The sequence below is a fragment of the Callospermophilus lateralis genome, chromosome 5 (assembly GCF_048772815.1).
Source record: "Callospermophilus lateralis isolate mCalLat2 chromosome 5, mCalLat2.hap1, whole genome shotgun sequence".
In the NCBI taxonomy this organism is placed as follows: Eukaryota; Metazoa; Chordata; class Mammalia; order Rodentia; family Sciuridae; genus Callospermophilus; species Callospermophilus lateralis.
The window spans coordinates 159,309,632-159,334,857 of record NC_135309.1 but is presented as its reverse complement, the minus strand read 5'-3'; the positions used below and the strand labels follow the sequence as shown (position 1 = coordinate 159,334,857).

Here is a 25,226-nt window from a genome sequence, read left to right as displayed (position 1 = left end):
GCACTAATGTTGCCACCTGGAGACAGTAATGGGTTTTACACTTATTGGACACTTGTGGGTGTGAAAGGGGAAGGTGACTGAAGTCTTTGAGAAGTAGTGGCCTAGAACCTGTTTAGAAAATTCTTTATTATGTTTACTTCTCCAAGCATACTATAGTGATGCAGCCACATCAAGTTTATAGCAACTCAATTCACAGTAGACTTATGGAACCAACCTAGGAGTCCCTCAACAGATGAATGGATAAAGAAAATGTGGTATATATACTCAATGGGATATTGCTCAGCTTTAAAGAAGAGTAAAATTATGGCATTTGCCAGTAAATGGTTGGAGTTGGAGAATATCATGTTAAGCGAAATAAGCCAATCCCACAAAACCAAAGGCCAAATGTTTTCTCTAATATGCAGATGCTAATTCACAAGAAGGCGGAGGACACTAGGGAAGAATAGCATTACCTTAGATTAGGTAGAGGGAAGTGATGGAAGGGAAGGGGAGGGGATGTGGGGATAGGAAAGACATTAGAATGAAACAGACATTATTACTGTATGTGTATAAGTGACTACATGACCAATATGATTCTGCAACATGTACACTCAGAAAAATGAGAAATTATATTCCATCCATGTATATCAAAGTACATAATGCTTTCTGCTGCCATGTATAACTAAAACAAATTTTAAAATTAAAATAAATAAATAAATAAGTTGTTTTCCCCATAGTTAAAAGAAGTTAATTCATTTTTTAAAATTTCCTTTTTTTTAATTTCATCTTGAATTCATAATATTTTTTAAGGTGAGGTTTTTCTGCCATATTGGGCAATTTTTAAATTTTTATTTATTTATATATGATAGCGGAATCCAGTACAATTCTTATTAAATATATAGAGCACAATTTTTCATATCTCTGCTTGTATACATAGTATATTCACACCCATTTGTCTCTTCATACCTGTACATTGGATAATAAGGATCATCACAATCTACCATCATTAATAACCCCATGCCCCCTCCCTTACCCTCTAACCCCTCTTCCCTGTCTAGAGTTACTCTATTTGTCCCATGCTCCCGCTCTCTATCCCACTGTGAATCAGCTTCCTTATATCAAAGAAACATTTGGCATTTGGTTTTTTGGGATTGGCTAACTTCACTTAGCATTATCTTCTCTAACTCCATCCATTTACCTGCAAATGTCATGATTTTATTCTCTTTTACTGCTGAGTAATATTCCACATTTTTTAAATCCATTAATCTACTGAAGGGTATCTAGGTTGGTTCCACAGTTTAGCTGTTGTGAATTGTGCTGCTGTGAACATTGATGTGGCTGTGTCCCTGTAGTACACTGTTTTTAAGTCCTTTGGGTATACAATGAGGAGAAAGGAATAGCTGCGTCAGATGGTGTTCTATATTGGGCAAATTTGTGATTAATTAAACATTCATAAATCATTTGCGCTTTGATAGCATTATGATGTCAAGTGTTGCAAGTGGTTGTATTTTGAGGAGTGCAAGACACCTTCCCAAAATGTGTTTTGGATTCATTCTCCTATTTTCTCCTTCACAAACTGTCTTCTCTTGAAAAGGAGCCGCTTTGCCCCAGCATGTTCCTGAGAGGTGCTCTCTCCAGTTCCTCCTCACCTGGTGTCTCGAAATACGTGCTGTTCCTAAAAAGGTATCTCTCTGTCTTCTCTGTGAAACTGTTTTAAATGTGCTTAGAACTTACTAAATAGACCTGCTGTCTACCCTTTGAAGGCTTGAAAACATGGCTACACAGCGTGCCTTTAGATTAGTTCCCAGGGAGATGTGGAATCTTCCTATTGTCACAGGCAAATAACTTCATGTTACGTTTAGGAGGATCTTGAAGAGGTTCATAAAGCAGGTCTCTTTCTCCCTGCGTTTTCACTTTCATGTATTACATTGGTCAGTGATAGGCCTGGTGCTGTCCAGCTGCGCAGTGCTCCTCCTTCCCTCTTGATGCCAGGAAGCGTATGAGGAGCCTGCTTGACACCACCTGAGTTGCTTTCTTTTGGCTGACACCACGTAATCACTCATTGCTGAGTCAGAGTTCTTCAGGGAAGATGGAAGGCTTGCAGTAGGTTACATTGGCCTTTAGATGAATTCAGAGCTAGAACTATCCACTAGGGGTCAGCATTTTACCAGGAGTTATATTAAGAAAATACTCCTTTTTTTTTTTTTTTTTTTCCTTTTTTGGTCGGGGCACACTGGGGATTGAACACAGAGGGCTGGGGCTGACCCCAAGCTTGCAATCCTCTTGCCTCAGCATTCCAATTTTCTGTAATTACAGGTGTGCTCTGCCATTCCCCATTCAAGTGGTATTAATGGATAAGTTTTCTGGGCTGTGTATTGGCTTAGATTTTACTGAGCATAAAGAGTGCAATTAATAAGGTACTCTCTCCCCAGTGTGGTTTTTATTCTGTTTCGTTAATGTGTTTATTGCATTTCTAGTCTTTAGGAAGCAGATCACTTTAAAGAGACTGAGTCCTAGATATAATTTGAGTAAATTTAGAATTAATTCTCTGTGATTAAAAACTTTTTGATTAAATTCGGTAAATTAAGTTTTGGTTACTAGCATCATTTTAAAAATTTTTGCAAAGTACATATATGGATATATTTTTCATCATCACAAAAATAATATGCTCATTGTAAAAATTATGCATGTAGAAATAGTCCAGGAAAAAACATATCAGAAAGATAGTGCACGATGATCAAGTGGGTTCATTCCAGGGATGCAAGGTTGGTTCAACATATGGAAATCAATAAATGTAATTCATCACATCAGTAGACTTAAAAGTTAAGAATCATATGATCATCTCAATAGATGCAGAAAAAGCATTCAACAAAATACAGCACCGCTTCATGTTCAAAACACTAGAAAAACTAGGGATAACATGAACATATCTTAACACGTAAAAGCTATCTATGCTAAGCCCCAGACCAACATCATTCTAAATGGAGAAAAGTTGAAAGCATTCCCTCTAAAAACTGGAACAAGACAAGAAGAAGGCCCTCTTTCACCACTTCTGTTTCACGTAGTTCTTGAAACACTAGCCAGAGAAATAGATGAAAGAAATTAAAGGGATATGGATAGGAAAAGAAGAACTCAAATTAGCACTATTGGCCAACGATATGATTTTATACTTAGAAGACCCAGAAAATTCCACCAGAAAATTTCTAGAACTAATAAATGAATTTAGCAAAGTAGCGGGATATAAATGCAACACCCATAAATCAAAAGCATTTCTATATATCGGTGACAAATCCTCTGTAAGAAACAAGGAAAACTACCCCATTTACAATAGCCTCAAAAAAAAAAAAAAATTCTTGGGAATCAATAAAAGAGGTGAAAGACCTCTACAGTGAAAATTACAGAATGCTAAAGAAAGAAATTAAAGACCTTAAAAGGTAGAAAGATCTCCTTGTTCTTGGATAGACAGAATTAATATTGTCAAAATGGTCATACTACCAAAAGCACTGTACAGATTTAATGCAATTCAAATCAAAATCTCAGTGACATTCCTCACAGAAATAGAAAAAGCAGTCATGAAATTCATCTGGAAAAATAAGAGACCCATAATAACCAAAGCAGTCCTGTGCAGGAAGAGTGAAGCAGGTGGCATCACTATTCCAGAGCTTAAACTATACTACAGAGCAATAGTAACAAAACAACATGGTATTGGCACCACAATAGCCTTGTAGAACAGTGGTACAGAATAGAGGACACAGAGACAAACCAACATAGTTATAGTTATCTTATATTAGACAGAGATGCCAAAAACATATATTGAAGAAAAGATAGCCTCTTCAACAAATAGTGCTGGGAAAACTGGAAATCCATATGCAACAAAATGAAATTAAACCCCTGTCTCTCACCGTGCACTAAACTCAACTCAAAGTGGATCAAGGACCTAGGAATTAAACCAGAGACTCTGCACCTAATAGAGGAAAAAGTAGGCTCAAATCTCCATAACGTTGGATTAGTCCCCACTTCCTTAATAAGACTCCTATAGCACAATAAATGGGATAGATTCAAACTAAAAAGCTGCTTTTCAACAAAAGTAACAATCAATAAAGTAAATAGAGAGCCTACTAATTGGGAATAAATTCTTACCACACTCACGTCAGATAGAGCACTAATCTCTAGAATATATAAAGAATTCAAAAATCTTAACAGCAAAAAAAACAAATAGCTCAATCAATAAATAGGCCAAGAAACTTAATAGACACTTATTAGAAGAAGATATACAATCAGTCAATCAACAAGTATAGGAAAAAGTGTTCAATATCTCTAGCATTTAGAGAAATGCAAATCAAAATCACTCTAAGATTTCATCTCACTGAAGTCAGCTATTAAGAATACAGACAACAGTAAGTGTTGGTGAGGATGTGGGGGAAGAGGCACACTCATACATTGCTGATGGAAGTACAAAATGGTGCAGACAATATGGAAAACAGTATGGAGAATCCATGGAAAACTGGGAATGGAGCCACCATTTGACCCAGCTATCCCTCTCCTTGGTCTATACCCAAAGGACTTAAAAACAGCATACTACAGGGACACAGCCACATCAATGTTTATAGCAGTACAATTCACAGTAGTTAAACTGTGGAACCAACCTAGATGCCCTTCAATAGATGAATGGATAAAAAAATGTGTTTTATGTATACACAGTGGAATATTATTCAGGATTAAAAGAGAATAAAATCATGGCATTTGCAGGTGAATAGATGGAGTTGGAGAATATGATGCTAAATGAAGTTAGCCAATCCCAGTGACAGCTAGGTTGTAATCATTTGCCAAGACAAAAACTGGGTGTGTTCTGAGATAAAATCTTGAGCTATAGAACTTTGTGATCATACTCTGATAGTCTTGATAGACAATTTGGGATTGTATTTGTGACTGATCAGGTAGCTTAAGATAGAGCAAAAGTGACTGAAAATTGAACATGGCAGTAGAATTTTCTGAGCAGGCCAAGATTAAAGCAACTAATGAATCAAATTCAGTTTTTCTGGCAACATTCCTGGTGATTCTCCCTTTTCCTTGCTTAGCTGGGTGAACTCTGGGCCTGACTTGTGCTAGGCATGTGCTGCACCACTGAGCCACACCACCCACGCCTCCAGCTAGACGTTCTGATCGTTTTACCTGCTTTACAGCTCGGCTCACTAAATTGCTTCCTTCCCCAGGCATTTTTGCGGGCTCTTGCTGACTGCACCAGGGACAGTGCCGAAAAGCGGAGGCTGCAGGAGCTGTGCAGTAAACAGGGGACAGGGGATTACAACCGCTTCGTGCGCGATGCCAGTGCCTGCCTGTTGGACCTCCTGCTGGCCTTCCCGTCTTGCCAGCCGCCACTCAGTCTCCTGCTCGGTGAGTCCTCGCTGCCCGGTCCCCGGGTTCTTCAGGATCTGAGACGCCAGTGCCTGTGTGGCTTTGTGTCTGAATCCCATGCAGGGATTGTGCCCACGGGGCTGACAAGTGGCAATGGATAGCATCCTTGTCTTTAGGGAGCAGTGACATCTGTGCTGCCTTCCAGGAGCCAAAGGTCCCTCTTCCAAGCTTTTTGATTCCCTCATTTTTTTCCTTCTATTAATGTCCCTATCATTTTCTTTCTTAACAGAGCCAGTCTTAATTTTTTTTCTCAGAATTCATCATTTGTAATTTATTTTTTCCAGGAGGTTCTTTTGCCAAATTTTATCTAAAAATGAGCTAAGAGAAAATTCTCTTTGACAGAGATACTGAGCGCCATATTTAATTGACAGAGGTTGATGAGCCATGTCCTCTGTGTAGAGTGTAGGTGTGTCCCCATGGCTGCCCAGGTGTAGGGTCCTTCAGGAGCAAAAGGGGGCTCCTCTTGTACCTGTACACGTCCATTACTGGGGCGGGGGACAGGAGGCAGGCTCATCATAGGTATTTCAGATGCAGGTGGTCCCGCAGAGCGCCTGGCTTGTGGTTTTGGCATGTCCTGGTTTCCTGTGGGGCAGTAGGTAGATCATTGACATCCGCGTGTAGCTTTTAACCCGAAGCCTATCTGGGCCTCTTTAGTCCTGGGCCAGCCAGGGGCCCGCTGATTCCTTCACAGGGAAGGGCGTGGTTCCCAGCAAGTCAGGCTTGCTTTCTCTTCCGTGTTGGCGCTCTTCCACTTTGATTCTCAAAATGGTAAAAAAGTAAAATATGTGCACTCAGTCATGAGGCTGTTCCTCACCATCCTGCTCTCAGGCTGTTGCCCCAGCTTTTCAGTTAAGTTTTATTGATGGCATCAGGTACAGATCCTAGGTCAAAATACCACCAAAAAAATTTAACTATGTTAAAAAAAATTACATTGGGGCCTATAAAATTTTTAAGTTATTTTACAATTTTTTAGGAAAAATTAATGCATCTAAAGCTTAATGTTAAGGTGAGTCCTTTATTTATTAGAATTCTAAGCCATTCTAGATGGATTATTTTAAAGTTTTGCATAAATACTATTAAAAATGTATCATAATACAAAAATTTCAAAATTTTGTTACTGTTCAATTCAACTATTAACAACTTAAATTGCTTTTATAAGAGCACAATCTATGTTTCTTGAAACCACTGAGTTTCTGGTTTAAAAATATCTATAACCATAAGCACTTGTTTTTTAATTGTATGAATACATTTCCTTTGTTGTTGTTGTTTTAAGTTGTAGATGGACCCAATATTTTTATCTTTCATATGGTGCTGAGGATCAAACCCAGTGCCTCGTTTGTGCAAGGCAAGTGCTCTACCACTGAGCCCCAGCCCCAGCCTCACATTTCCTTTTTAAACTATTTATCTGCCTTAAGTATTTTCAATAATCCTTGCAATAGTGGTCTTTGATTCTTTTGAGATCTTGACTTTATTTGATCCTGAAAACTCTGGACACCTCTCATGAGAAAAATTGTACATACATGTGAAGTTTAGCACCTGGTGTGGTGGTGCACACCTGTAATTCCAGTGACTTGGGAGACCAAAGCAGAAGAATCTCGGGTTCTAGGCCAGCCTCAGAAACTCAGTGAGTCCCTAAGTAGCTTAGGTCCTGTCTCAAGGAATAAAAAGGGCTGGGTATGTAGTTCAGTGGTAGAGAGCCCCTGGGTTCAATCCACAGTACAAAAGAAAAAAAACTTAATTAGTGCCTTAATTCTGAAGCCCATTTGTGGACCTTATTTCTAGTATCTTTTGGTTTATCAAACCAGCATATTGGTAGAAATAACTTTATTTCAAAGTAAGGCAATGCACATATGAAATTAGAAGGGGAAAACTTAGTTACTTTTTAGTTAGACACAATAAATTTATAGAGCTATAAAATATGACTTAAAAATATAATGTAAATTATTTCAGATACTCTCAAAACAGGAATCAATTTTAGGTCTTAATTTTTTTTAACGAGGTTATTTTCCATAATAGTGAATTGATAATTGCTTATTTTTTTTCTAGAACATCTTCCTAAACTCCAGCCCAGACCGTATTCATGTGCAAGGTATTAATATTTGTTAACATATAGCATCTTTCCCCAAAATTTATGAAACTCAGACTTCCAATCCTTGGTGACTGCTAATTCATTCAGTGGAAACTTAATCTTCTTGTGAAAGATGAGCCAGGCGTGGTGAGGCATGAAGAGGAGGAGCTATAGGACTCCAGGCCTCCAGGAGCCCACGTTGAAGAACCTCAGGTGGCTTCCTGTCATCTGCCGATGTTTCCTCCCTCAGGGCAGTAGGCCTCTGGGCCCTCCCGTCCCCTGGGTGACAGCGGAGGGCAGGGAAGAGAGTCCACCTGCAGGACATGTGTGGTGAGCAAGGCACAGAGGACTGACCACCTCCCTGCTCCACCTCCTCCCCTCTTAGGGCCCCTTGGATTTCCCCCTGGGTTCTCCCTGCTGCTCCTCAGTGACAGCACAAGAATAGATTATTTAGCATTTAACAGAACATGATGAGAAATATTTTTTGCTTTTGGAAATATATTTTAAAGGTTTTTCTCTTTGAATTTTTAGTTTTCTGAGTGTATAGATTTTAGTTACTTTCAAATTTTATCAATATTAATAATATATGGGATGTTCCTCAGGATTTATCTGTGTTTATATGGTAAAAGGTCTTTATAGAGACTGCAGAAATTAATCTTTTACATGAAAACCCTTAAGGCATCTCATTTTTATAAATCTTATCTCGTATTGAAGACAAGCAAATAAAACTAGAAACTTTGCTGAATGATATTGCAGAATGGGTGGCGGGATAGAGGGTCAAGGAAGAAGCACTGTTCTTCCCTGAGGAGTTGAGGTTGCTCAGAGCCCCTGAGGAACTGTCCCCCGCTGCAGTAAAAATCAGGATGAACTTGGCCCACATGTATCAGTCCTCATGCGGAAATCAGTTACCCTGTGTCTTTGCAGCTCAGGCTTATTTCACCCTGGAAGGCTTCATTTTATTTTTAACATTGTGGAGTTCGCCTCCAACACTACAGCGGTGGTTTTGCGGAAGGGCGTGTGCACAGGCTGGCTGGCCAAGCTGGTTGCCTCGATTCTTCAGCCAAACACTCAGGCGTCTCCTGCAGATGGCAGAGAAGCCCTGGCTCCTAAGGTACTAAATAAAGAGTGAATTTTAGCTTTGCTAAAGTTGTCTTTGCTATATATGAACAAATATTGATACCTTGCACACAGGGACGTCCTCTCTGCACTGTCCATTGCCCTTACATCACTGCTAAGAAAGTGGGTGCTGTGCTTGAGTTTTAAAATGTCTGTTGGGAGGCAGAATAGCACTGTTCACTTCCACTCACTCTTAGTGAGTCCATGTTTCCTCAACATTGAAAGCATTAGCTTTCTTTAGTCTGTCCTTCCTTGTCTGTCCTCGCTGTGGAGAGACCTGTGTGCATACCCTGGCAGGGAGCGTAGGGAGGGTGGGGAAGGGCAGCTGCGCTTGACATCATGCAGAGCCTGCATCCCGTGCCGAGGAGTAGCTGGGTATTCTCTGCCTTGTAGCATTAGGATTTCCCCTGTCCCCGTTTCTCCCCTTTTGTCATTGTGGTGTGTGGGATTTGAATCTCTGCTATTATTGGGAAAAGTTATGGTGGGAAAGCACTTTTAAAACACCTAGGAGGAAAGGATTGATACAGTGCTATGGACATGTTATGAACACATTTATGCTGGGACTTAGTAACATCTGAGTGACAGCACTCGGCATCATCTCATTTGGAACCACACGCACACAGAACAATTTAAAGTCTTCCGCCTTTGCTCAAAGGATGGCTGAAGTAACACTTCAGGCTTCCCCGTGAAGCCTTCGGTCTTCGTGATAATGAAGAAGTCAGTGTGGTGTGTGACCCGTGTGCTTTCTTTGATTTCCTGGGGTGGGGACGTTTGGAGACCTTAGGGCATATGCTCAGGAGGGCCGAGGGAAGACTGCCCTGGCATCTGCCCCTTCACTGGGTGTTTCCCATCCGCTGCCCGGAACAGAACTGCTTCACAGTGTTCATTAAACTTGATGGACTCATCATTCCTCAACAAATAGTAGGAAACTCAAACTGTCTCTTTTATGAAAACAAGTGCTAGTACTGACATAAAAATGCCACTTCATGATTGTGTAAAAATAGCAGATGGTCTCCAGAAAGTTAACAGTCCATAGCTCAGGACAAGCGCTGTAAGCTCGGGGCCTGTTGGAGGTGTTTCTCCCACCTGCCTCTCCCTCCTCCTTTGTCTGTTTAACCGATTTTTATAGACTGCTCAGCATGCCAATGTGCCGGCACCTAGGCACAGAGGGAAAGGATACAGTTTCGTCATGCTTAGTAACACCACTGTTTTATTAGAGTGTAGGAAATGTTGGCCTTTGACCCAAGACACATTCCCCCTCCGTGGCAGATTATACCGTTATTTACAGAATTATCCCCTTCCCACAGTTCTGTCATAGGGAGGAGGGGACCCTCTCCCACTCCCCTGTGAACAAAGAGGGCATGTGAGATGATTCCAGATGTCTTGGTGTTGCTTGCCTCTCTTTGTCTTTTCTGCTGTAGGATAGGCGTGACCAGGCAGGGATGCCATTCTGGGTGGGTCTCTAGTGCTTGCCAAATTGCCATGTTGAATCCCTGCGGTAGAATTGTTAAATAAGTGAATTAGGCTAATGGAATTGCGGATTCGGTTTCATAAGAACTGAATAATAAGAACAATAATTAGACATAGCTCTGCTAGCCTTCCACTGAGAAGGCGTGTGTTCAGGCTCCTCAAGAGCTTCCTGTGGTCTTTGCATGGCAAATTGGAATAACACTACTGCCACCACGTTGGGTGCCATGGAACCTCAGTGTTACTCAGTGTGCCTTTTGCATGACAGGGGAACCTCTTTGCAGACTGATTCCTTCCAAAGTGTCTGGCACATGATTTGAAGGAAAATCTTCAAAAATTTTTTTTTTTAAAAAAAAGGATTTTGTTTACTGCATCACTTGTGTTGGTAGTTTTACAAAATCATAACTCTGGGTAATATTGGATGTGGAACTCCACAACAGTAGTTCTGAATGGTCTTTGAAGTGGTCCTAAGTGTGTGTTTTTGGTTCCTTGTTTTTAGTATAGCTTATGACTACATCTTGTTGTCATCGTCAGTGGGCTTTCATGTGCAGGCATGAAAAATCGTGTCCTTAGAGTTTTGGTGCATAATACATATGCACCAAGTTTTCTGCATAATACATATGATTTATTACCTACTAAAAAGCAAATCTGATCCCTGGGCCTTGAAAAGTAGTTGTCTCATTCTAAAAAATATCATGTCATTTAAAAAACTTTTCAATATGAATAGAGAAGAAATTTGCAAGACAAGTGTTTATTTCTCTATAGTGACAAATGTGTTCATGGTTCCAATAAGCTCTATTAATGGTGCTTTATAAGGGGGGGCTTTGCACTTTCTGATTTCCTTAGCAGAGATCGCCTTGGTTATACGTTCTTGCCTGGTTTTCTTTCAAACTCACCACAGTTGGTTTAACATTCCAGATATCCATCTCTCCTCGAGCAACAAACTCCTTCCATTTGCCGGCAGACCCCTCCACCCCCATCATCATGGTGGGCCCCGGAACCGGCGTCGCCCCCTTTATTGGGTTCCTGCAGCATAGGTATGTGCTTGTTTTGCTGGTGGAGAAATGTACCCCTTGGGATTCAGGGCAGAAATATAATAGTCTCTTGTATTTCATCAGTAGTTTTTAGAATAATTGAACTTTGGTCGTAAATTTTTTCTTTTAAAAATCGTTATCAGATGTGTGACAGCATAAGCATCTGTCACCATGAAAAAAGTAAACACAGTATGTTTCACAGAGTTTGCTTCAGATTGGGGCTTCCTGCTTTGCTGTGACACTTCGGTTATGTCTTCAGCTGCACTGTGGTGTACAGCACATGTACTTGGGGCTGAATTTCAGGCACACTTTCATACTGTGGTGTGGTTCAGGCTTTCCTCCTGTTTCTGGATGAAATTGGCAGTTAACAGATTTAGTTAGACGTCAGGCACCAGCACATTTCAACAGAGTGATATTAACTCAGAACGGAACTGCTGGCTGTAAAGCAGGCACGCTGGTCTCCATGCCGTGAGTTGGCGCGGGCTCTCCCATGTGCTCCCTTCACGCAGAGAAGTGTCCTTTGCATGGCCATTGTGGTGCTACAGTTGTTCCCTTGAGATTGCAGGAGTGCAGTGGGAGGTGCACTTGGGCTCACTGCTGTGTCTTCTCCTAACTGGCTTTTATGCATTCTACCTCTTATGCCCTGTGCAACTTTTCCAACCAGTAAGAATTATCTCAGACATTAAGTTTGCTACAAATGTTATTTAAGGTAGAAATTATTGTAATGGCACAGGGTGCTCTTTGAATTACCCTGTTGTTGTAGTCACATGTGATTCAGGGGTATCCACCGAGACATGCTTCCGTGTTGTGGTGTCTGCTGCATGGACACTGGCAGCCGGTTCAGTGGCAGTGAAACGTGTCAGGCAGTTCTCAGCACACTGTGATGAAATGTGAGATAACCAACTTGGACCACAGCTGTCATGGTTGGCTCTGTGTATGTCATGGCACACGTGTGGTGAGACAAAACTGCCCACCTCCTGCCAGGAAGCAAAAGAGGAAGAAGGAGGGATGAGTCCTGTGGTCCCCTTTAGAGGCATACCCCCAATGACTGAAAGACCTTCTCCTCTGAAAGTTCTGCCACCTCCCATTGTGTCACCCCAGGGATCAAGCCTCTAGCACGTGGTCTTTGGTGGACACTTGAGATCCAAACCAGGACAGGGATATGGCTCGGTGGTAGAGCATTGGCCTAGCATGTGCACAGACTTGGGTTGGATCTCCAGCGTGACAAAATAGTGGAGATCTCAACCATAGTCAGTGTTGTCCGAATGGGTGACCTTTGAATGACTGCATAGGTGCACTCTGTACACTCGAGTTTGCTGGTGGTCTTTTCTGATGGAGATTTGTTCTGCGTCCTTTATATTACACATCTCAACTTTCTTTTTCTCTTAGAGCGAAACTACAAGAACAGTACCCAGAGGGAAATTTTGGAGCAATGTGGTTGTTTTTTGGCTGCAGACACAAGGACAGGGACTATTTGTTCAGGTACTGTGCACTTCCTCTGTTGTGACACGCAGCCACTGAGTGTACGCTTCTAATATTCAGCCTTCTTCCACCTTGTAACTCTCCCCTCCAGTGATCTGTGATGTGTTGTATTTCAGAGACGAGCTCAGGCATTTCCTGCAGCGTGGGGTTCTGACTCATCTGAAGGTCTCCTTCTCAAGAGATGCTGCCCTGCAGGAGGAGGAAGCCCCAGTCAAGTACGTGCAGGACAGCCTCCAGCTTTACGGCCCGCAGGTGGCCAGGATCCTGCTGCACGAGAAGGGCTGCCTGTACGTGTGCGGGTACGTGTCCAGTGTGCTTGAGTGCCAGACAGGAAGGAGCAGGGGACGGAGAGGCCGCCGTCCAGGTGGCGGGGCCGAGCTGTCTGGTTCTTGAGCACAGGAGTAGGTCAGCACACGTTCCACAGCCAAGAGGTTGTCAGAACCAGGAGGTGACGGTGACGGTGCATGCGCGCTGTCAGTCAAGACACGCGAGGCTCTCAAGTTCAGTTCACATGAAGACATTGTTTCTCCAGATTGACTTTGTGGTGGATAAGTTTGTGGTCTCACCATTGGGCTAAATGGGGGAAAGTGTTATTTTCACTGAGAGAATGTGGTTTTACATATTAGGATCCTTTTTTTCCAAGGCATACTTTGTGGTGTTAACATTGACATAAGCTGGGAATCGTTCTTATGTTATTAAGTTTCACCCATTTTCTGAGGCAAGATCTATTGTAGAAACCCAAGATTGTCAGAAAAAATTCTTTAAAAAAAATTAACTACCCGTTGTCATGAAACTCAACAAATTCCTGCTGATTAAAAAGTAGTTTTGAGGTCACAAATTTACTCTCATCCTAACATACGTATATTTAGCATTTAACACGTCTCTAAGTGACTGAGTCAGACTGTTTTTTTTTTTAATTAATATATAAGATGAGGTACTGTCAAAGTGACCCAAAATACATATAATTTAAACAGGTTTGATGAAATAGCAGTTTTCTACTTTCTTTTGAGACATATATCATGATTTTTTTTCCATTTTTTAATATTTACTGTTTAAGAAAAAAGTACAGCTGCTTTGGCTTCCTTTGGCTTCCATGGCTTTTGATCCCATGACCTGTGAGTAGATTGTGACTCAGTTGGAAAGCACTGCAGGAGCCCTGGACATTGTGCCTGTTTACGTTTTCAGGTGAATTCAGCGAGGGTCTTGGTTTTCATCCTCTTCACAGAGGATGGATCCATCGGTGTTCAGATACAGGCTCGAATTTGGAGACACGTGTAAATAGTACAAACTGAGTCATCTGTACAGGTGTTCAGAGAACTGCAGCTGAGAACTTGGAGAAGAGCACAGGTGTTCAGTCTCCTAAAATATGTTCTGTGAGCAGCTCTTCTGGTCACTGGTGCTTTGTTTGTCACCCCAGTCGGGGAGACACAAGGCATTAACAGCAGTGTCCAGAGACAAGGGTTCACAATGAATCTCCTCGGCTTTTAACAGTGATGAGCAGATGGGGCGGAGCAAGGGACACTGAGCAGGGAGCAGGGGATCCTCCCAGGGAGGAGGCACGCGAGGTCATGGGTGAGAGAGAGGTGACAGCGCAGCTGCAGGGCTGGCAGCAAGAGGTGAGCGAGGGCAGAGCCCTGGGGAGGCAGCTCTGGGGAGCAGTTGACAGGAGAGCGCGATAAGAATGGCAAGGTGGCTCCTTAGAGACTCCTCGAGGAGTTCTGTTGTTGGCCAGGGCAGGCTCCATTCCAGACACTTCAGCATGCCAGCGTCCTGGCCGCGGTGTCCTTCCTCTGGCCGACGTAGGAGTGCCTGTGGAGTTGGCCACACTGAAGAATAGACATGGGGAGGGCGGGAGGCTTCCTGCCCTCAGCAGCCTGTCCTCTTGGGAAAGCCCGGGAAGCTTTCTGCAGGGCACAGAGGAGTGCTTAGGAGGCCTCCCCGTCTCCGTAGCACCAGCGTGAGCACCTTGAAGCGCTCAGGGAGGGCCTCGGTGACCGCGGCTGGCCTCCTTCAAGACCACAGGCTGCTGGGCGCCTGGCTGAGGCGAGCCGTGGGCTTGAGCCCAGGCTGCGGCAGGGAAGCCTGTGGTGGCTGTTAGCCGTGGAGCCACGTGGTCTGCGCTGTGATGTGGAACGGTGGCTGTCCGGGAAGGCCTGGTGTGGGGTGGGCAGGCGGGAAGACCTGGGAAATGGGGGAGAGAATGAGGGGGACCAAGAGGCTGCAGCAAGGGGCCGACTGGGCGTGAAGTGGGGAGCGCGTGACGGCTCTGTTGACAAAGGGTGCTGTTACCTTCTTTTCTAGAGATGCTAAGAATATGGCCAAGGATGTAAATGATGCCCTTGTGGAAATAATAAGCAAAGAAGCTGGAGTTGACAAACTGGAAGCAATGAAAACCTTGGCAACTTTAAAAGAAGAAAAACGGTATCTTCAGGACATTTGGTCATAAAGTGGAGATTAAAGGAGGAAGATGAAGCATTTTTCGCTGAAAATACTAAACAGCTATTTTACTGAAAGTGAGATTTTAGATTTTTAAATAATTTTTGAGACTATTTCTTGGAGGAGGTGAAGTAGAGAGCGATCACTTGGAATGGCGAGAGAAGCTGATGTGGTCTTACCCATCTCCCACCTACTCTCCTCCTGTGTCTGACCCTCACCAAAGTGCCCACAGCTGAGGGGCAGCCCATATTTGTTCACCAGTGCCTCTGCACCTGGAGACCTCGCACCTTCATGGGGCTCCAGGTCTGTGTGCGAGGGCTTCCGGGTGCTGCATCTGGCAGTAGATTCACTGCACAACTCTGTGAACTTACCTTGCCAATATTTTATTAAGTAATGGAAAAGTAATTTATTGCTTTTATATGAAGTACAATCATAAAGGATATTTTATTCATTTATTTAAATTACACATGTAGAGTATGTTTGTTGCATGTTTATGTAATTATCAAATGGTTGCTTATTACCAAAACTATATTTCTCATAAAAATATTTTAAGGTAATCCCCTATAATAATGTTGTTATTTATGGTTGCTAGAAATTTGAGATATATTTTGAAATTCTACTCTGGTCTCTGATGTTTTTTATCACAATTATTTTTAGTATCACAGTTCCAGAATACAGGGACAAATTTTTCCAAATGATTGGTTTTTCCTCCATGATATCACTTGAACTATTGCCTAGGCTTAAAATACTGACTTTGTTAGTAGCCTTGTATATTTTAGATTTCTTTAGTTCAGATTCCTTCTTAAAATTTATCAAACAAACAAAAAAAGGGTATGATAAACTTTTTTCTGGGCTTTAGTATTTATTATCTTTATTTAATAGCTTAGCATATGCAATATAATAGAAACCAATCTAAAAAACAAGAGGTTGGAAAACATACCAAGCAAATACTCTGCTGTGCACACAATTATATGTGTAGGTTATATACGTCAACCAAGATGAGACTTGAGGCAAAACATTAAAAGGGACAAAGGGCAGTGCTCCTTACTAATAGCTGCTGGAAGATACAACTATCAGATATATCTGCCTGCAGATATCGTCTGTAAATCCATGACCCAAAACCTATCCAGAAGGAGAGCCTGACAAAAGGTCAGTCATGGTTGCTGTTGGAAATCAACACAGGCCAATTCTTTATGTAGAAGGTTCAGGCTGTTTGTAAATCCTGTTGGATGACAAGTTCAGGTGCTATTGATCAGCTGCTCCTCATGGTCTTACCAGCTGGAAAGCAGATTTCAATTGAAATGCTGCCATACAGAAGGATATTTATTGAACAAAGATACATGAGCAATCAGGCATCAGACAGTCCAACAACCCATTGTATAAGCTTGAAGAAACTCCAGCCATCTCTTCAGGTGATCCTGCCACACTTATTCAAGACTGACTATTTTAGGGATGAGGTTTTATTCCTTTTATCACTATGAGTCATCCTCTAACCCAGTAGCTAAACAGAGCTATTTTAGAAGTGGGGCTCAGGCACCAGTCCCTGGGTCTTGCTAGGTAGTTTTTGACCTTGTTTGTGTAAGGGTAGGGAGTATGCGATTATATCCAATTTCTATACCTTAGATTTCACCGGTGTTAAGAATGAGGCCATGTTCAAATGCCTTATTGTAACAAGTCACGATTGTTCCCATTATTTTCAGTAACATTTATCACACTGATCAGTGATTGTATAATCAGAGGAGCTTATTGTGGTCAATTCTACAATATGGCTGTCCTGATGAGTGTTCTCACTGCAATAGAGGATGCCCGTCTGTGGCACAGACTTGTAGCATGTGTGAAATATACTGAACTACCAGATCCTTAGAGAAGTTGAGTTTTACCATGAGGAAACTAAATACTAGCTGCATCCCACAAACTGGGCACCCAGTTTGTATGTTGAAGACTTGAAACATTTTTAAAAGTTGACCATGAATTGGGCCATGAAGGCAGACCTAATTGCATAAACTAAAACATTGTTTACTGACTCTCTTATATCAAGGAAGAATTTTAAATATGTACAAAGGCTTGATGATTTAAAGTAGTACATGTACACATAGATGCAGGCAGAGCAGTATCTGGGGGGATTTCACTGCACAAGGATTTGGGCCTGTTCTGCCAGGTACGGCTCAGTGCTGTGGGTACTGTCATGACTGCAGCAGATGACACACCTGTTCTCAGGGAGCTTATGTTCTTAGGTGGAGGAGAGGGGTGAAATAATGACTAGGTGCATATCACACGGTGTCTGAGAAGGTAGTTAATGCTGTGGAGAAAGATCAGGGGTTTAGGGTGTGTGATAGTGTTGAGGATAAGTTTCAGAAGGTTTTCTGGACCAACGAGCTAACTTTTTTTTTTTTTTTTTAAATTGGTTCTCAGTTACACGTGGTAATAGAGTATGTTATGACATAATTATTAAGGCATGGAATATAATTTGTTCTAATTCAGTCCTCACTATTTCTCCTTCCTTCCTCCCATCCCCTGTTCCCTTCCCTCTACTGATCTTTCTACTCCTTACTTGTAAGAGTTTTGATGTCCTCATGCAGGGGGAGAACTCCCTGGAGAATTAGAGGAACAGCGAGGAGGGCAGTGGGTGTAGACAGAGCCGCAAGTGGGAAGAGCAATAAGCCCTGTGTGTGGAAAGAAACGGGAGGCCTGGTGGTGTCTGGCCTCGAGGCCACCGTGGGAGCTTGGCTTTCACATGAGTGAGGAGAAGGCTGCCGGACCCAGAAGCAGCATGACCCCCTCATCTCATAAAGGGCCAGCTTTGGCTATCGCAGTTGAGACTAAGCGGAAGCAGCCCGGGAACCACTTAGGAGATGAGATAGCTCGAAGGATTAGATCACCATGGCCCATAGTTTGTAGTCTTCTGCTCTAAATAGATGGAGAAAAAAACATGGTGAAGTTCAATTTTTCATTCTTGATAAAAAATACTTTATAAACTAGGAACTTCTTTGACTTAGTACATTTTACTGATAGATATCTTATAGCTCCCCACATACCTAGTGCACGCTTACTTTTACTTAGGTTTGGAACAAAACAAGAATGTCTGCTATCATGGCTTCAGTCATTGGCACACAAGACATTGCCAGTGGGATATGATAAGAAAAGGAAATAATATATATTAATAGAAAAGGAAAAGCGTAATTGTCATTATTCATGTTATTATTTACATAATTGTAGAAAATAAAATCTGTAGTCAAACTGTTGCAAGATTGTTGTGTGCAAGGTCAATACACAAACTTGAATTTTATTTCTAGGTACTAGCAACAAATAATTAGAAAATAAAATACTATTTATAATAGCACTGTATTAGTCTAGGCTTTCCAGGGAATTGGAACCCAAAGGATGGATGATGGGTGGGTGGATGGATGAGTAGGTAGGTGGATAGGTAGGTAGATAGATAGGTCAATAGTGTGTTAGTCATCTTGTCGTTGCTGTGATGATATACCTGACAAGAACAACTTGGAGGGGGAAAGGTCTATTTTGGCTGATTGTTTCATGGTCATCTGGCTCCAAGGCAGAACATAACAGCAGAAGGCTGTGGCAGAGCAACTCTACTCAGGTCCTATTGGCCAGGAAGGAGAGAGAGAAGACAGAAGAGGCAAGGCTGGAGGGAAAGTCACCCTTCCAGGACAAGCCCCTAGTGACCTACTGTCTCCACGACATCCCACCTCCAGTAGTCCATTCAGCACTTAATCCATTTCATAGATTAATCCACTAAAGAGGTCAGAAACCTCATGACCCTGTCATAGCCTAAAAGCCTCATCTCTAAACCTTACTGCATTGGGGACCATGCTTTCAACACATGAGACTTGGGGGGACATTTCAGACCCATACCATAACAGATACACAGGGATTTACTAAGGGGCTGCTCATACAATTTTACCGAGGCTGAGGTATCCTGCAATCTGCCATTTATAAGCAGAAGGCCCAGGAGAGCCCATCAGGTTGTTTCAGTTTTAGTCAAAGTCCAGGGAGCAAGGAGCAGTGCCAACATCTCAGTATCCAAAGGACAGGAGGCTCGAGCAGAGAGGAAATTTGCCCTTCCTCAGCCTTTTCGTTCTGTTGAGCTCTGTAGGATTGGAAGGTGCCCCCCGCACATTGGTGAGGGTGATCTTTGCTCAGTCCACAAGTTCAAATGCTAATCTCTTCAAAAGCACCCTCACATACTCATCTAGAAATAATGTTTTACCACTTTCTGAGCATCCCTTAACCCAGTCAAGCTAACACACATAACCAATCAGACACCAAAGTACCGACTACCCAGTAATAAATTTAACAAAAGATGTACAGAAATTATATATTGAAAGCTACAAAATGTTAGTGATGATGGAAATGAAGGAAAACATGAAATAAATGGTATGAATCCATGTTCATAAATTGGAAAACTCAGTATAGTTAAGAAGTCAAGTCTTGCCAGGTAGATCTATAGAGTTAATATACCCTCAATCAAATCTTAGCAAGTTATTTGTTTTCTTTTGGAAATCAGCATGCATATTCTGAAATTTATATGGTAACACAAAGAATAAAGAAAGATCATGGCAAACTTGTTAAAATAAAAATAGTCTTATGTGATCAAAGAAACAGAATAAATATGTGTGTAGAATTTTTATTTTAATATATAAGACAATAGCAAAAAATTTAAGCCATTCATAATGATCAGATGAATAAGCAATAAATGTAAACTTCCTTCTTAATCTTCCTTTTTCCAATGATTAGAAGTAATGTATGTTTAGTTGCAGTTAATGGGCAATTGGCAAGCTCATTCTTTCCTTACGCTTTCCCTTTTTCTCATCATTTTTGATAATTGTACTGTACCAACCTTCTCTGAGCCTTTTACCATGCCATGAAGTCTTTTTATAAACACACACCCAGGTGCCGTGACTGAAGGCAATTTATGGTCAGCCTCCAGCCCAATCTGCAGAGAAGGCTGTGGATATCATCATGGCCTGGGCAGGGAGAACTGGTCTGCGAAGGTTTCAAAAGGGCCAGTAGACAAACGAAGGCAGGTCTGTGGGCTCATGAATACCAGAGACTGTCACCAGCTGTTCATGGGCTGTGTGTGGACTATGTTGTACCTGGTAGCCTAGTGAGGGGATAAATCTGGCACTGGGAACTCCCTGTGGCACCCCCACAGGGAATGACTGTGATGCAGGTGAACTTCCTCCTCAAGCTCTGCCAGAGATCCCACACAGCACCTGAGATGGGTATGACCTGCCAAGATGCCAATCAACCTGCTGACTGCAAGACAACAGGAAGCAAGACTCCAGCCTTGAAACCTTATCCCTGCCTTTGATGTACCCCCTTAAATAAACCACCCAAGCCATCTTTTCTTTGTCTGGTTCCAGCTCCCATGTGGACTAGATCTACCAGGGGCTTTGCTTTTGTAAATATATTTCTTACTGTATATGTTTTGTTATTCACTAACTATTTGAGACTTTAAGTTTTAGGGTGGCTGACATCCTCCTGGGAAGGAAGAAGAAATCCCCAGTGAGACGCTGGCCGTCGTCCTATTAAGAGGCTATTAGCCAGAGGCTATGGCAGGGGTTGTGGGCTTGGTAGCCATGGCTACCAGGCACCTGGAGCCACCTGGGGCAGGTATAATGGAATAGAAGCTAGGCAGCACACCTGGGGGTAGCAGAAGCCTGTCCAGGCACAGAAGATGCCTCCCAGGGAGAAGGCAAGGCACAGAGAAGTGGAGAAGCCACTTGGAAGAGAAATCCAGAATCACCCCAGAGAAATCAAATTACCTGGTAAGAGACTTTCTAAGTGTAAATGCCAGAGTTTCTCAGAAGGGTGGATCTCCATTGTGCCTGGACTTCCATGCATGATTACCAGGTGGGCCATCCAGAGATGCTTGGCCAAGGGAATGCACAGGGCTGAAATCCAGCAGTGGTGCCTTTTCCAAGTCTTGCACCTTAGAGAAGGAGTGTGCCCCCAGAGGAAGGTGTGAGCTGGGCTGATTTTCAAGGTGAGCTAGCGCAGGACCTGAGAATCACACCTTTCAAAACAGAGAGCCTGCAGTTTCCTGCCCCCAGCCCCCACAGCATCCCAGGTTTTTCTTTGTAACAAGAATGGAAGGACATTTGTTTCAGGGGCTTGTCTGGGGTTAAAGGAAAAAGTATATGAAGACTTTACTTAGAACCGTAATTGGCCCATTGTAATCAGGGTCCTCCTGGGCTATGATTTCTCTGCTGTCTTCCCTTCTGTCTCATGTTCTAATATCTGGTCCTTTATCCCAGTTTCCTGATACAAAGCTCCTAGTCCCTTGGAATTTCCTGGGTAGTAGAAGCACCTGTGTTCTAAAGAGATCATTCTTGGTAGTCTGCACATAACTTCAGGATGAGGGCTGCTCTCTAGAAAGACCAAGACATGATCCCATGTTGGAATTTTTAGCTGGGGAGAGGGGCTAGAGATTCTCGCCAGTGTTTAATCAGTCACTCCTATGTGGTGAAATCCATGAAAGACCTCAAAGCCAGGGTTCCTTGGCTGCTGGGTTGGTGGACCCGTATCGGTGCTGGAAGGACATGCCTGAGAACTCAGGCTCTGACAGAGTCCTTCCCACCCCTGCACCTCACCCTAACGAGTTTTATTCTTTAAAATAATCCAGCAGTAGTGAAGTACAGGGCTCTCCCCAGTTCTGTGAGCAGTTGTAGCAGACGAGAGCCTGTGTGAAGCCCTGATTTATCATCAATTGGCCAGAAGTAGAGGTGACAACATGGAACTTGTCATTAATGCCTACAGGGGGACAGTCTCGTGGGAGCAAGCCCTTAACTTGTGGAGTCTGCAGGAATTCTGTTACCGGCAGAATGTCGGACGCCCAGTCTGCAGTGTCTGGAAACCTGAGAACTGGTTCTGAGAAGGGCAAACCCCCAAACCCCGTATATTTGGTGTCAGAAGTGTTGTGAATAATGATGGCTTAATGATTTATCCTGGATTAAATGATTTAGGAGCAAAAGAAAGAAACAAAGACATTCCATTTCTCTGCACCCAGATTGTGACTTATAAATTTAAAACTTGATACTTAAGAAATAAACAACCACCTTAATGAGCCTCAAACCTGGATTTTCCGTTGCCGCTTCGACGTGCTCCTCCAGCTTCCCATTGCCTCCAAGTGCCTGGGTAACCCACTGTCCCTGACCTCAGAGGCCCTGGGGGTCCCAGCAAGCTGGGCTTCTAAGATGTGCTTAATATCTTGCCTAATGCAGGATCCTATTTCTTCATCCCAGGAATTTATTTCATTGCATATGACTTTACTTTAATTGAATTTTCTTAGAATGTTCTCACCAAATACTTCCATTTAATCAGTCAGATGGATAAAATGAATACTTAGGAGGGTACCCTAAGTACATTAATAAATTTCATAAATTTAAGCTTTAAATTCTATAAGCACAGCATCATTTCTTACACTTCAAAGTTATTTTTATATTGGACATATTTTACCATGAGGGTACTTAGCTTTTTATCCACTCTTATTTACTTCCCTACTGAAATTAAATACTTAATTCTTTCCCATTTAGATAAACTTCAATTATGGGGTGGTGCATTTAGTGATAGAAAATTTAATTCTGCTTCAAGTTGGGTTTGAAAAGCATCGTGGTGCAGACAGGAGGAAAGCTTGCAGGTCTGGAGCTGGAAGCATAGGAATTACAGTTCTGTGAAGGGAATGTTAAGAGCATGGGTCCTGGGCCCAGCCACACGTTTGGAATCCACCTTGCACACCAGGCTTGTGTCTTTGGACAAGTTATTCCATGTCTCTGAGCCCCACTCATTAAACGTTGAATACGACAGCAACTCACACATTGTTGTGCAAGTTAAATTAGTTAATTTGTGAAAAGCTCTTGAAGTATATAACTCCTGGTATCCATTGACCTCTACATATGAACAAACCATTATGATCTTTGATACCAATTTTTTATGTAATTTCTGTTTCCTGCATGATAAACACTCCTTTTTCTTCTTCTATAAAATGAAGCCAGGGTATAGATTAGGATCACCTCTGGTCCCATAAGTTCTCCTTTCATTTTGCTCCTATTCACAATAAATATTTCAGATGTGAGACAGAGTTCATGAACATGCATGTTTTAAACTGGATCTGCCCAGAACCAGAACAGAATGAGTTCAGCCTCTCTTGATGAGATGGATGCCCTGGAACACTCCATTGGCCTTGGGACTGTCCCCAGTGTTGAGGACCCGTTCCTTCTGATTTCTCTCCTGTGGTTCACAGATTTGTCCTCTGCCTCACTCAGTGTGCTTTGCCTCGTGTGCGAGGACATCAAAGTGACTTATTTCTATCAGAGCTGAAAACTGAGATAATTTAAATATATTTGCAATTTTTGAATGGGTAGGACAGCCTTCCCCCCTTGGAAGGGGCATTGACTCAATGGTGAACAGAAGTGATGCTCTCATACTGACACTAAATCAGCTCTTCTGGGCTTTATGTTTTATTTAATGCTAACATTTTTCTTTTTAAATGTGGTTGGTTGACATTTCATGGAAATCCAAATACTGCTTTTGACACCCATTAAATTTTCATGACTAGAGTTCCTGATGTGTTTTCTTAAGTTAGGACAATTTTTATTTTTAAAAGTATCCTTTTAGTGGGAGAGAGACTGTTAAACTTGAGTTGGCTGAAACAGGTTGAGTGTACTTTATTATGTCTGAGCAATTTCTCTTTAGAATTTATACATGCTGTTGGAGGTACCAGACTTTGTCACCCACTGTTCTAAGGAGTGGCATATTCACAGAAGAAAGAATCCAGTTCAAATCACTTGGCCCTGCTCCTGTGAGGGTGCTGGTCAACCCAATTGTCAATCACAGTGTCAGAAAACCTCTTCAGGGCTCATCGGGCAGTCGCTGAGATTCTTTGAGATTCTTGTTCCAGTTTTGCAGATGAGGTGGCTTGGGCTTATAAAGTAGAACTCTGTTCTCCAAGATCATGGGTAAGGAGTGGTGTAGACCAGTTTTAGGCCCAGTTTTGTTGGGCTCCAGGTCCATGATCTGTTATGAAAAAACTTATCATCCACGGAACTTCTCATTCACGGAACACATTATACCTAAATGCCACATGCTCAGTGGCAAAGTGGACCTAACAGTCTACATAACCTTGCTCCTTCTAAGGAGCCTGTGGGGTATTTATTCTTAGGCCTTTGATATTCTTTGTACATTTTAAAATCAGTTTTTTGAGTTCACTAAAACACTTTGGTGAGATTTTTACATTGAAATTGCCTTGAATCAACAGGATTTGGAAGGGTTCAAATCTTTGTCATACTGTAGCCACATCAAAGCAGTACTGGCCTCCATTTCATGAAACCTTGTGTAATGTCCTTCAGTACAATTTTATAATCTTATCCCTACATGGTTTGCACATCTTCTGTCAATGTTATTCTTAGAGATGGTAGACATTCTATTATTCCTAAATTACTTTTTAAAAACTTTAAACAAGTGTGTTGCTAGGATTTGAAAATATAGTTTGAAAAGATGGTTTAGATAAGATGCATCATAATAATTTAGACTATTCATCATATAACATTTAATAGCTAACTAGACCACACAATAATATTATTGTAGAATTAATTCTGATGTGATTTAAAAAAATTAAAACTCCAGGCTTTATTCCAATTTCACTGTTTTTTTTTTTTTTTTTGGTGGTGATGGGGACTGAACCCAGGGCATCTTGGCGTGAGGCAGGTAGTTTCGCTTTTTCCACTGACATTTTCTGTTCCAGGACCCCATTCAGGGATTCAGGTTGCATTTAGTCCTATTGCCTCTTTGGTCTCTTCTGGTCTTTGACAGTTTCTTAATCTTCTTTCCTGACCTTGAAACTTTGTTAGTTTTTGGTACTGGGAATTGAAACCATGGTTTTACCACTGAGCCACATCTCCAGGGCTTTTTATTTTTTATTTTGAGACAGGGTCTCACCAAGTTGCTTAGAGCCTCACTAAGTTGCTGAGGCTGGCTTCAAACTTGTGAACCTCTGGCCTCCGGGTCCCAAGCCCCTGGGATTACAGGTGTGAGCCACTGAGCCCAGCCTTGCCTTGAAGCTTTGAAAGCCCTGGTAACTCTACAGGTCTCCCATTTGTGCTATCTGATGGTCATCGTATTTTATCAATTAAATGTTAATACGGGTGGAATGGGTTATGGGGTTTAGAGAGGAGCACATCTCAGTGCTGTACCCCAAGGGTGTGTGTTAT

The 25,226-nt window shown here is 42.1% G+C and overlaps 1 protein-coding gene across 2 annotated transcripts in view; it reads left to right on the top strand.

Moving 5' to 3' along the window:
- Mtrr (5-methyltetrahydrofolate-homocysteine methyltransferase reductase) overlaps positions 1–18,164 on the top strand; it is a 32,933-nt gene extending 14,769 nt beyond the window's left edge. For both annotated transcript variants that reach the window (XM_076857483.1, XM_076857484.1), the window contains exons 8-15: positions 1,574–1,662; positions 5,193–5,373; positions 7,441–7,483; positions 8,387–8,573; positions 10,964–11,082; positions 12,469–12,561; positions 12,678–12,860; positions 14,863–18,164. In XM_076857483.1, coding sequence (XP_076713598.1) covers positions 1,574–1,662; positions 5,193–5,373; positions 7,441–7,483; positions 8,387–8,573; positions 10,964–11,082; positions 12,469–12,561; positions 12,678–12,860; positions 14,863–15,007 — 1,040 coding nt within the window. In that variant the 3' untranslated portion in view covers positions 15,008–18,164. The remainder of the gene's footprint in view (positions 1–1,573; positions 1,663–5,192; positions 5,374–7,440; positions 7,484–8,386; positions 8,574–10,963; positions 11,083–12,468; positions 12,562–12,677; positions 12,861–14,862) is intronic.
- The last annotated feature ends 7,062 nt before the right edge of the window (positions 18,165–25,226 follow it).